The 13942-nt window shown below is 37.9% G+C and overlaps 1 protein-coding gene across 7 annotated transcripts in view; it reads left to right on the top strand.

Annotated features, from left to right (window-relative positions):
- ESR1 (estrogen receptor 1) overlaps positions 1-13942 on the top strand; it is a 469479-nt gene that overhangs the window by 367749 nt on the left and 87788 nt on the right. For all 7 annotated transcript variants that reach the window (XM_030928659.1, XM_030928652.1, XM_030928653.1 and 4 more), the window contains one exon: positions 10069-10207. In XM_030928659.1, coding sequence (XP_030784519.1) covers positions 10069-10207 — 139 coding nt within the window. The remainder of the gene's footprint in view (positions 1-10068; positions 10208-13942) is intronic.

The raw sequence follows: 13942 nt of genomic DNA, 5'->3' as shown, positions 1-13942 counted from the left end.
ACCGACTTCAAAGGTGGGGTGGAAGAGGCTGAAATAAATTTTTCTCTTTTCTTTGGTTGGTTGCTCTCTCTGTTTGCTGCTGAAATTTGTGTAGGATAATGGAATGAACGTGGGAGATAGGGAACTATAGAAAGAGTGGAAGGAAGGGAGAGGTCTTTTCTAAATTAAACCCCATGTGCTTGTGAGACCCTTGGACCCCAAAGGGCTCCTGACGGGCTGGGCCCACTCCTTCTGTATATGGAGCCGTGGGGCTTTTCTCTGGCTTCCCAATTGAAGCACTGTCATGTGATTTGATGCTCAGCATTTCTGAGACCTCATGGCAATTTTACCTTGTAAAACTCCCATTTTGACATTCTGAACTTAAGTAGAAAATGGAAATATAAGCCCCTTTTTTTGCTCTTAATCCATTCCAGAACTATAAGTCCCTGGGTTCTTGGCAACAACAGGTGTTCCTCTAGATTTTAAATTGAGTGTGTGTGTGTGTGTGTGTGTGTGTGTGTGTGTGTGAGAGAGAGAGAGAGAGGAATATCTCACTAAAACGACAGTGTTGTCATCAATTTTGGCTTCATGGAGGGTCTTGAGCTGGGTGGAGATGGGAGGAAGCTATCCTTGTCCATGTGGTTTGGAGACTTGCTCTGAAAAAGAGACCGTCTACTTTCCTTTTAGTCTTTGTTTTGATGACATTTGTAGTGTTTACCAGGAGCATACAGTTATCTGGAAAATGCAGACTGATGACAATAGTATTTGAAATGCTCGCAAGTCTGATTCTAGGTTGATGGAAAGAATGTATGTTCCAAGGTACAAGTGCTTGTTGACTTTTCGGATGCAGCCAGTCTGTGCTCTTTGTCAGGTAACTCGGAATCACTCCACAGAGGCTGTCCTTCCTGTCCATTTGACAAGCACTTAAAAGGGCAGTCTTAAGTACTTTACTTCATAGTTTATTAATTTTTTTCCTTCTTTAGTTTGCAATCTACTCAGAAACTGGAAAATAATTTCTTTTACCTTTTTCCTCTTTCTCATTTAGGCTGAAATTGATTTCTTTCTGCGCGTGTAAGAAAAAAAAAAAAAGAAGAAGAAGCTGTGGTTAATACAATTGCCTTTGCTGAACAAAAATAAAAGACTAGTTTACCTTCAAGCTGTGCAGTATCAGAGTAAGGATCTGCTCTGTCACTCCCAGGAGATTTTGATAAGAGAGAGTGCAAAATTTCATGATATCTACATAGAATAATTGTAGCAACTATGAGAAGTAATAGAATTGTTTATTTGGGGATGAGGGTGGGGTGGGTTTTTTTGTGTGTGTTTGTAAAATTGGGAAGCTGGAAGATACTCTTAAATCCATCAGCTTCTCCAGAATTCTTCTCAAATGCTTATTGTCATGACAACCATCTCTTCATAAACCAAGGCTCTGAGTGTAATACAGATGGGGCTGGTAACAAGGTAGGATTGCCATCTGCTTTGTTTTCTCTAAGGGACTTTTTTTTTGTGATCCCCAAGTCTCATCCTCAAGTCTGAAAGTCTTGACTTATTTTTGTTTCTGGAGTCAGATAGAGCTGTGAGATTCATTCTTTTCTTCTGACAAACTACTTCCTCACCTGTAATCAAACAACTTACTTGTTAAATGGAGGGGAAAAAGGGTAATTATGTATGTGTGTGTGAAAACAAATATACATATTTTAATGATTTATTTATCTGTCTACTTTGCAAAGTCTCCTGTGAGGTACCTAGTAATTCAATAATACAGTCAAGCATGAGATCCAGAAACAAGTAGGAGTGAGGCGATCATTTTCCCATGAAACAGGTACAATTGTTATTGCTTTTGAACATTTTATTAACACCTGTGCTTCCTGATGGTGGGGCTGCATGAAGCTTGTAAGTAGTTTCATCATTCTTATTAGGTAACAAATAAGAGCATAAATTATTTAGGAGAGGAAGACCTTTTCTTGTTACCAAATTTGGAGAGAAATTTGCCAAAGTAATGAATGTTTACAGGAGGGATACTGCTTAATATCTTCTTACTCCCCTTTGCCAAAGACACAAATGACATTTTCTCGTATCAACTTCCAAAAAAAGTGAGGCCATAAATTTTTAAAGGAATATACCTGGTATTTTAAAAGTTTGTATATATCGTGATCAGAATTAAGGTATATCCAGCTTTTGAAAAAATATATATATTTAGCCATTAAAAGGTATGTGGTAAACTAAACTGATGAATAGAGGTTATGGGAAATATTTCATAAAATTTATATTTGAAGCAAAGAATAATTTCTTTCTTTGTATTATAGTTATTTTATATAAGCTACAATATAAAATTCTAAAACCTTAATTTCTTGAGGGGCTTATGCTTCATTTTTCTTTCTAAATAGAGAAGAAGTCCATATACTGCTTTTATGTCCTATATGTTGATGTGTAAAATTTTACAATATAAAATTCTAAAACCTTAATTTCTTGAGAAGCTTATGCTTCATTTTTCTTTCTAAATAGAGAAGAAGTTCATATACTGCTTTTATGTCCTATATGTTGATGTGTAAAAATAAATACTAGTGGGTGAGTAGAATGTAACTACAATATATTATACACACAAACACACAGGATGACTAAACTGTACACATAGGCTGATGTCCAGAGCAGGGAAAAGCTGCTAAAGAATTTTTGAGTTAGAATGCAGATTTGTGGTTAAGACCAATAATTTTTCAAAGGAGCATTATAAGGAGTGTGGTTACTTGGGTTGGAGTTGAAAACCGAGCAACAGTTGAGCAGACTTGAAACCAGTTTTGTCTTTAGATTTCTTTTCTTAATTATTGGTCTCCAATGAGTTAGCCACTCATTGTACTTAAGGTCTTGGCAAAGGAGTGACTTTCTTCACCGTGTAGTTTATACCTCATGTATGCATTACAATAGAGAGGTCCAGGAAATACTGCAGGCCCTCTATTGGTTTTTATCCCCCATTTAGATAAAAATGAGGAAGAAGTAGAATTATCACAAACAATCTCATTGGCTTTTAGTTGGGATATACTACAGACACATCACCTTTGAATCTGTATATGTAAAAAAAAAACTTCTCAGAGTAAGATGTAAGTTGTGTTGCACTGTTCTGAAGGAATGGGTAATGTCAGAAATGTCTTCATTACATTATATAAAGTAATACATGGTGCTGTTATCAGATTGCATAGTCAAAGTTGGCAAGTTTGCAGATTTACATAGATATCATGACTTTCATCATTCATACTTCTTTCAAGAAATGGTCATCTTAATATGGGATATTTATTTGAGGTATACACCATTTATTTTAAGAAGCAGTACCTTTGTTTATCGTAAAACTTCTGGACTAAATTCTTCCAATTTTTTTCTCTAATGAATTCAGTTTTTTTTTTTTTTCCCCACTGATTTTTACTGCGTAGCATTTGCCCGAAGAACACCACTTTGTTTCCTAAGGCAAGTAGTCACTACAAGGCAAGTTTTGTTCTGTCTATCCCAAGGCAAATAGACAGCAGCAAACATAGTGTGGAGGGCTGCTGTGCTCAGTAGAAAACCATCAACTATTTCTAATTGGGGGTGTATGAAGACAGCTGCATTCTGGACATGCTAAACCTCTTGAAATGCTTGGAGTGTAATAAAACCCAAAACGTGCTTTCCTTTCTCATTTCTTTGCACATGTATTTTAGGCAAAATATAATCCACATGCTCTTGTTCCCTCTCCTTTTAAATCATGAAAAGTGTTGTTTTTTAGGGCTATTCGAGGTCCAGGAAGCCCTTTTATCCTTTTTATTAGGTTATTTTTATGTATAAATGAAAAGAAAAACATAAACAGAAAACACAATATGACATCATGAATGAGGGCAAGCACAAACTGCCCAATTTAAGTTTGAAGTTTAAACCTAAAGTATTTTAAAACAAAACATTTATCTTGGTGTTTTGCAAAAGCATTGCTTTCTTCTATTGGGCAGAAATTGCAGCCTGTTGGGATGAAGTAGGGAACAGAACTAATATTTATTGAGTAACTACCATGGCATTATGGGACATCTGCTAACCCCTTAATTTTTACAGTAACCCTAAGTGGTAGGTCAGTCCATCTGCATTTTACAGACAGGAAATGCTTTCAGAGATATTAATTAGTTGGCTGTAGACCACAGAAGAATTGAAAGTCAGGTCTTCTTGACTTTTCAGCTCGTGACTTCATTACTTCTGCCCTCCTCATTCTGTTGGGAGATGGGTGGGAGTGTGCCCTTCAGATGATCAAAAAGTCCCATGTTGGGATGTGATTTGGAAATAGCTAGTCATCAGGCCAGAGGACGAAGGCTATTGTAGCTTCAAGAAAGAAAGAGTCATCTTGGTATTGGCAAGGTGGTTATTTAGTATGGCAGCTGCATAAGAGCATTGGACAGGTGGTATGATATGGGATGGGGGTCAGGGTGGGTGCTGCTCACACCCCCTTATTACAGCAGAGCAAAACCAGAGTAGTCACAGTGATGGTGATGTAGGGCAGGTTCGAGAGAAAGCTCATGTTCTTCTAGCATTGAGACTCACAATATTTCAAAACAAGTGATTATTTATTCCATTACAATTTATTTTGGTGATGGATGTTGCATTTATTTTATTTTCTAACAGTAGTACATATTTGGTAAGAGTTGTTTGTGACTTTCTTTATTTAAATGGATTAAACTCATTTTCTTAAATTTTTTAAATGTTTGTCCTGTTATTGAAGACAGCTTAAAGTGTTACAGAATGGGAATCCTAGCTTTAATGAGTCTGCATATAAAAGGGTCCAAACAGTTTTTTTTTTGGAGAAAAGGAAGGTCATTTGAACTGTACTATAGGTACGATAGGGTCCATGATCCATGGTATGGCAATAAGTTACTATTCTTTAGAGAATAAATTGCAAAATATAGGACATGAAGACTGCTTGGTATTTACATAGGAGTCTAGTTCTTCTGATACTATATGTTCTATAAGCTTTCTCCCAGAAATCCAAAGTTTTATTTAGCTTATAGCCATCATTGTACCACAGTCTCCCTTCCATGATTTATTTTTTCCCATACTGTACTCTTGCACTAAGTCTTTGGCACTGAAGGGGAAGGAGATGAATTATTCAACTCTTCTTCTATTGAGTAAAAAGCCAATACAGAAAAAGATGCAACAGGCAATTTCACGACTGACATTTTAGAGAACATTGGGGTCATCATATGACTGAGAAAATGATTATCTCTTTTGAAGGTCAGGAAACCAGTATTTTCTCCAGTGAATCTATGGAGGGAACCAACCACCTAGCTTTTTGTAAATAGCACTCCTCAGGGAAATGTTGCTTTTTTCTTTTGTAGTGTTTCTGCTTTAAATCTTCATAGACTGTATCCCATGGAAGCAGGAATATAATGACTATAGCACTTACTTCTTTTCATGTCTCTACTGAAGAGCCACCCTGATTTATCTTTTCCTCCAAGGTAGTGTGGAACTTTACCAGGATTTAGATTATATTAGTCATTTTGCTTGGAGATCTCTGCACACTTTTCAACATCGTTTCTAGGAGCCTTGCCACACCCAGTAAAGGAGGGTGAGGCTTCAAGAATCTCTTGGCGTACCAAGGCAAATTAGGCAATTTGTAAGAAGTCCATAGCAAAACAGAGTGGAGAAAGGGCCCAGGATCTCTCATGAGGCCTGGGGCAGGGAGGTGGACATCCCATGAGCTCCTTTCACAGTCAACACAAACTTAACATATCTTGAAGAAAAAACTGTTACTGTATAATGGAAGGCAGAAGGCAGGGATGTCTGTGCTTGGTGATGCAGCTGGAAGTAGTGAGCTGGTTTATGATGGAGGGGTAAATTTTGCCATAAAAGAGACACGCATCAATTTTATTAGCTAGCTTACTTCCCATACAGGGGGTGAGGAGTGAGGATTTTAAGGCATTTCTCTCTGTTTTCAATATATCCTTTCTGGATTCACTATTACTGGGACTCGTGAATGTAGACTAGGGATTAAAACCTGAGTTTGCTTTTAAAAAATTTTTATTTTATTAAATGAGATTTCTGAGCAACTGATTTCACCTAGTCTTATCAAACTATTGTTACTACTTTTTCAATATGCATTCTGTCCCTCCTGTGTGAAGGCCACAGGGCACCTGCCCCCATGTCATTAAGATGGAGGTCCTCAAGTGATGAGGGGATGAGTCACCTCTCACTTACCACCTGCGAGAATATCTACCACTGATACCTCTCCTTATGTCCCATAGCAGCTGCTAAACTCCCACCTTATTATTAGCGACAATTTCTAGTGTTCAAGAGAGAATGGGATTTACTTTTTGAATGCCTCTAAGTTATTATAGCAGGTTCATTTGGAATTGCACATCAGAACTTTCTTCCTGTTTATCAGGAAAATAAACCAAGGTCTTGAATGTCTATCCATAGTTGGCCCAATATAATTTTGCTTGGGATTTATTACATTATTTTTCTCCATTGGCTATGAACTGAAGGCATCTCATGGTATATTTATTCGATGCTGAAAAGGTAGTTAGAGGCTGTGAGGTAAAGTCGAGACCAGTATATTGGAAGAAAAGAGGCACTCCATCTAATAATCTTTCATAGTCTTCACATTCATTGAGAAGGTTAATTGATAACCTTTCCTGCACACTGTCTCCCAACCCTGACCCATGCAGAGCACACTGTGCAACAGATGTAATAACCCTTGTCTGCAAGCAATATGCACAGCTGGAAAAGATAATTAAATAGACTCTTTTTGAGAGGTCTACAACATTTCAACAGAAGGATTGAGCAATCCTGCTGGCCTCCAACTGAAAAGCATTACCGACAGACATACTTCAGACAGATTCCATGATCACCATACTTATGTGGCACAAGTGCTTATGAGGAGCTTCTTTGGCTTCCAAAAGGTCACTAAAACTTTTAGGCCTAAATAATACTGGAATTGTAAAGTGGGAATTAAAAATTATAATTCCATTTAACATGTATAGTTGCCATCAGAAAGTGGGCCTTTGGTTTTCCATATGGATTGGTTACATGATCAACTGCAGTTCTAACTCATGAGACACCCCCAGATCTCATCCTGGGTGATTCTTTTTGAGGTTTATTTAGGGTGTTAGATAATCTGGGGCGGGTTTCATCATGGGTGGCAATACTACATATAGCAAATGTCATGAGAAGAGAGAAAAAGCCTTCCTTTTGAATGTTAACATTTCTGCAAGTAAGTTTAATTCACAGTGTAAGTTTACATTACTATTACGAGACTTAAAAGATTGGGGTGAAATCTTAAAGAATTATGAAATTAAGAAATGAAACCCAGAGGGCTTTCATTTTAAGTACTGATGACTTAAACCAAAACCGGTTTGGCTTATCTGATTAGATCATGGGTTTTGAGAAAGAGGAGCATTTACTGCTGCATCAGGAGATGTTTCCTCGAGAGCAAGGCTAGCTCCGTTTGACCCAGAACATCCCATAGGTAAATCACTGCACACTGTGGAGATACCTATTCCCTCCCTGCCCCAGCCTCCTGGGGATCTGAAACCAAATCATTGCTTTTTCATCTTTTACTTTTTTCTTATGATGGAAGCCACCCACTTTCTGATGTTCCTGATGCCAAGTCCTTCTTTACATGAGTAGAATCCACTCTTTTCAATGGAAAGACACCTGCTCTGAGACAGGCTACGCTGTCATGTGCATTGGCATGGCTGAGTGATGTAGTGGAAGGTGCAATAAATTTAAACTTTAAAAAAGCAAAATGTGATGGAATCATGCATCTTGTGCCTACAATAAGTATATGGTCTAGCAGGATTTACAGATACATGCATGATTAATTTGAATACAGTGCAGCAAAATTATCTGTTGAAAACACATGAGAAGAGGTGCAACATTATTAGTCATTAGGAAAATGCACATAAAGCCACCGTGCCTGAGTGATACCTCTGTACATCTATTAGAATGTATAAAATCTAAAAAGACTGACCATACCAAGCATTGGTGATGATGTAGACCAACTCGTGCTTTCATGTAGTGCTGGTGAGAATGTAAATGGTACAACTACTTTGTAAACAGTTTGACAGTTTCTTAAAAAGTTAAAACATCCACCTGGCATACTATATCCAGATATCCTACTCTTACGTATTTAATCAAGAGAATAAAAGCATATATCCATACAAAAACTTGTATATAAATTGCTCATAGTAGCTTTATTTGTAATAGCCAAAAGCTAGAAACAACCCAAATGTCTAATGAAAGCATACATTGTATTTATTTGTGGGATATATCCATGCAATGGAATACCATTTGGCAATAAAAAGAATCAACCACTCATCATACATGGAACCACATGGATAAGTCTTAAACTAATTATGCTGAGTTAAGAAGTCAGACAAAAAGGTAAGAGACTGTTAGGAGCTGAATTAGTGTGTTAAAAGTGGCAATGAAAAAGGAGAAAATTATAGCTACCTCAAGATAGAACTGATGAGCTTTGATTATGAAATGATGGTAAGAGAGGGGGCCATAGACTCTGAGGTCTGCCTCTAGCTTTGGTTTCCCTATGTGGCTCATTATCTATTTGTATAGAACAATTATCTGAAAGATGGTACTTAAGCATGTAAGAAACGATAAGCTACCTGTTTAATGCCAGACTTAAAAGACTTAAAAAGATAAGCTACCTGTTTAATGCTGTGGTTTGTTACCTCCAAGAACCCCAAGAAGAAACATCCTGTAAGCAGACCATTCATACTTGATTGTTAAAGGAAAACAAAATTCAATTTTGTCTTTTTTATCAACACAAGTATAGCTAGCTAATAAAAGTGTAATATTGGTGAGAGAAAAAGAAAACAACACACACACACATACACTCAACGCGATTCCTAGAGTCATTCCCATGGATAAGAGGGAAGGAAGGGTTGAGGTCAAAGAGAGAAGGGAGGGAAATAGACTACGATGGGATATCTTAGGGCAAAAGAATAGGGGACTGATTTGGAAGGCAGCAAACTTTATGGATACTTGGTTTATTTAATGTCCGTGTCACTCTGGCATATCTTAGTGTGCATGGTATGTGATTTATTTAGTCACTTGATCCAAATTCTCTAATTAAGTGTAGCTCAGAAGAGATAGTGTCCATTGTGGTCAAGGACACAGGTTTTGGCTTCAACAGACAAATAAGCTCTCTGAGCATCTGTCTTCTCATCTGTACAATGGGAATATCAGTTCCTACCTCTTCAGGTTGTTGCATTCATAAATAATTGTGTATAAGAAACATTAGGATTGCTTCTAAGGGCTCAACAAACTTCCTTCTTCTTCTTCCTATTCTCCTCCTCCTCCTCCTCCTCCTTCTTCTTCTTCCTCCTCCTCTTCCTCTTCTTCCTTTTCCTTTACTCCTTCCTTCTTCCTTCCTCCTTCTCATTAACATTATTAGGTAACCTCAATACTATCAGTAATGATTGGAAAAAGCTTTAATCTCCTAGTTCACCATTAGAAAACAAGAGCACATTTTGGTGGTTATTACCTGAACTAATCATACTATCACCTTTTTTTTTCATCTGACTCATTATCCCAAGTGATTTATTTAAATGTGGGGTTTTCTGAGTCTTTCTTTTACATATTATAAAAAATGAGTGTGACTTAGGGACAAAGAAAAGAAATAGAAATTCGGTGACTTTCATTCTGCTTGTGCTCCAATTCCTATTTGGTCTAAGACAAGTAATTTAAATTTCCTGCACCTTAGCATCTTCTACTCAAACAGAAATGAGAAACAGTCACAGAGTGCTATGATAACTGTCTAAGTAGAATGCACACAAGTTTTCACACTGAGTATAACTTTATAGAAAGCTAAGAGTGTTGCTTGTGTTGCTCAAGTTGGTACATTTATGTAGATGTGACACTACTGGCACTAAGAACTTAATGCCACATTGAAACTCACTGAGATAGCTAGATTTTAAAAATAATTACTTGACTTCACTATAAAGTATGTTCGTATTGCATTTACTCCCTCTAGTAGAAAATAGACCTTGTCAGTTCAAATCCCTGTTGCATTAATTTCACCAGTAATGAGTCTTTTTCATTTGAGTCAGCAGGGTTTTTCTTGCTTGTTTTCAGGCTTTGTGGATTTGACCCTCCATGATCAGGTCCACCTTCTAGAATGTGCCTGGCTAGAGATCCTGATGATTGGTCTCGTCTGGCGCTCCATGGAGCACCCAGGGAAGCTCCTGTTTGCTCCTAACTTGCTCTTGGACAGGTAAGTGACCTGGCTGTAGCTTAGGAGAAGCATGTTCTTTATGATCATAGTTCATTCATGAAACTATTTTATTCATCTCTCTGTGAAGCTTCAGAGAACTTTATTAGGTATGTTTACTTGACAAATGGGTGCACTGGGGGTGAGGAAGGCTAGTCAAATTCACAGAAAGCTAAGGATAACTTTCTTCTAGACATCACCTCAGAAGAACTCTAATATTTCTAACACACACACACACACACACACACACACACACACACACACACTCATTATGAATGGTAATTTTCTAACTCCATCTTCAACTTGTGTCATATAAAAATTATAGTAACCTCTCTTTAATTAAAATCTATTTTTGCTTCTTGTACATCCAAACCACAATAGTCTGTTCATTTTCTTCTCCAGTTTTCCCATCAGTAAAATGAAAAAATTTGACCAGAGTTCTGAAGGTCACGTCCAGGTTGACAAATTCATTTTCGTTTTCAAATATGTTACCTTCCTTAACATACCATTGTGGGGTTGCCTCGGAATGTGGGTCCCATTGGTTTTTTTTTTTTCAGTCATTGCTTAGAGTAATAGAATTTAGATATTACTCAATAGCATCTGCCACTGACAGAGTCTCCACCCTGCACCAGCTGCTATGCTAAACACTTTACATACATCATCTCATTTAATCATCACTGGACTCCTAGGAGACAGGAATGTCATCATCCATGTTTTAGCAGAAAGGAAACTAATTCTCAGAGACATCCTGCTACTTGCAAAAAGGAGAAAGCTCGCCAATGGTGGAGCCAGAGTTGAAATTCAAGATCTTTCTGGCTCTGGTATGCTGTATTACCTCCTATCCTGGGCACATGGTCTTCCCACTCTTTCCTGTTCAGTGATGCCTCCTTTGGTCTGCTGCCACAGCATTCTGTTTTCCAGGTAAATCTTGTCTTTGAGGGCTACATAACATTTTGGATGAGAAAGAACCATTTTGTTGTTTCTTGCAATCCTATTTTGCCTCTGTGCCAAGCAGTCTAAGGCTGCCAGGCTGCCCACAGTGCATCTCTGCATGGTCCTTTACTTCAGAGCATTTCACTATCTTTCTACACCTGCCAAGCGCCTGGAGCAGAGTTGCAGCAAAATTTATTTAAGTACTGGAGAATTGTACAAGGTGTTGGTTATTGTTTTGTCATTTTGTGTTAATATAGCTTTTGAAAAACAGTGGTGATACAGTTCAAGAAGCAGATTTTGCTGTCTGTGGAATATATTTTGATATCACAGTTTCACAAAATTATCAAGAATGGCCACTAGTCTTGTTGCTTAGAACTGTACTCACAATGTATTCTGACAGCCTTCTAGAGGATGTCTTTACTGTGTTCTATCTTTCCATTTCTTGTTTTCCTTTCCATTGTTTCCTGTCTTACTTCTCCTCTCTTTTCCTTTGCTTTCCTCTTTCCTTCTTTCTCCTATCCTCTTAATTTTTTTGTCTTATAGTAGTGTGGTTTTGTAACCAAGTGATATCAAGTTTGCAGACGAAAATCTTAGACCACACATATTTCCCTGCCTACTGCCTGGAGTGTGTCTACCGTGTTTAGGTTTCTGGGCATTCATAACTCATTTGCTCCTTGATTTCCATCCTCATCTGTATCTATCTTCTTTTTTAAAATTTAATTCAATTTTTATAACATTGACACAATTGTGCAGATTCATAGGGTGTATAGTGATGTTTTGATACATGTAATGTGTGGTGGTCATATCTATCTTCTTGAGTACACACTTGCTTGAGGACAGTCATCAAATAATTGCATTTTAAATATGTAAAAGTTTTTGACATTACTGCACCCAACACACTCACATTCCCAATGAGGTGATATGGCCTAGAATTTTATCAGGTACAGCCTTCTCTTTCCTTTCTCTACACTCTACTGGTGGCTAATTTTCTTTCCATCTCTCACAGAAGTGTGATTGACTAAAAGTTCTCGTCTCTATTCATTCATACTTTCTAAAACTTCAGATTGGAAGTTTTAATTCCCTCTAGACCAGGATTTGTCAAACTCTTTACTATTAACATTTTGGGTCAGATCATTCTTTCATTCTTTCTTGGTTGAGGCATTAATATTGTTTGGCTGTGTTCTCATCCAAATCTCAAATTGTAGCTCCCATAATTTCCATGTGTCATGGGAGGGACCCGGTGGGAGGTACCTGAAACATGAGGGAAGGTCTTTCCCTTGCTGTTCTCATGAAAGTGAATTTCTCATGATATCTGATGGTTTTATAAAGGGGAGTTCCCCTGCACATGCTCTCTCTCTTGCCTGTTGCCATGTAAGATGTGACTTTGCTCCTCCTTCCACCATGAGTGTGAGGCTTCCCCAGCCACAAGGAACTGTGAGTCCATTAAACCGTTTTCTTTGTAAATTACCCAGTCTCAGGTATATCTTTATTAGCAGCTTGAGAACAGACAAATACAAGGGGCTGTATTGTGCATTTGGGGATGTTTAGCAGCATCCCTGGACTTCACCAGCTAGCTGCCAATAGCAACATCCACTTCCTACAGTTATAATAACCAACGATGTCTCCAGACATTTCTTTTTTTTTTTTTTTCATTTTTTAATTATACTTTAAGTTCTAGGGTACATGTGCATAACGTGCAGGTTTGTTACATATGTATATTTGTGCCATGTTGGTGTGCTGCACCCATCAACTCGTCAGCACCCATCAATTCATCATTTATATCATGTATAACTCCCCAATTCAATCCCTCCCCCCCTCCCCCTCCCCATGATAGGCCCCAGTGTGTGATGTTCCCTTTCCCGAGTCCAAGTGATCTCATTGTTCAGTTCCCACCTATGAGTGAGAACATGCGGTGTTTGGCTTTCTCTTCTTGTGATAGTTTGCTAAGAATGATGGTTTCCAGCTGAATCCATGTCCCTACAAAGGACACAAACTCATCCTTTTTTATGGCTGCATAGTATTCCATGGTGTATATGTGCCACATTTTCTTAATCCAGTCTGTCACTGATGGACATTTGGGTTGATTCCAAGTCTTTGCTATTGTGAATAGTGCCGCAATAAACATACGTGTGCATGTGTCTTTGTAGTAGAATAATTTATAATCCTTTGGGTATATACCCAGTAGTGGGATGGCTGGGTCATATGGTACATTTAGTCCTAGATCCTTGAGGAATTGTCATACTTTTTTCCATAATGGTTGAACTAGTTTACAATCCCACCAACAGTGTAAAAGTGTTCCTATTTCTCCACATCCTCTCCAACACCTGTTGTTTCCTGACTTCTTAATGATTGCCATTCTAACTGGTGTGAGATGGTATCTCATTGTGGTTTTGATTTGCATTTCTCTGATGGCGAGTGATGATGAGCATTTTTTCATGTGTCTGTTGGCTGTATGAATGTCTTCTTTTGAGAAATGTCTGTTCATATCCTTTGCCCACTTTTGGATGGGGTTGTTTGTTTTTTTCTTGTATATTTGTTTGAGTTCTTTGTAGATTCTGGATATTAGCCCTTTGTCAGATGAGTAGGTTGAAAAAATTTTCTCCCATTCTGTAGGTTGCCTGCTCACTGTGATGGTAGTTTCTTTTGCTGTGCGGAAGTTCTTTAGTTTAATCAGATCCCATTTGTCAATTTTGGCTTTTGCTGCCGTTGCTTTTGGTGTTTTAGACATGAAGTCCTTGCCCATGCCTATGTCCTGAATGGTACTACCTAGATTTTCTTCTAGGGTTTTTATGGTATTAGGTCTAA

Source organism: Rhinopithecus roxellana, chromosome 4 (genome assembly GCF_007565055.1).
Source record: "Rhinopithecus roxellana isolate Shanxi Qingling chromosome 4, ASM756505v1, whole genome shotgun sequence".
In the NCBI taxonomy this organism is placed as follows: domain Eukaryota; kingdom Metazoa; phylum Chordata; class Mammalia; order Primates; family Cercopithecidae; genus Rhinopithecus; species Rhinopithecus roxellana.
This window is presented reverse-complemented; position numbering and strand designations above follow the sequence as displayed.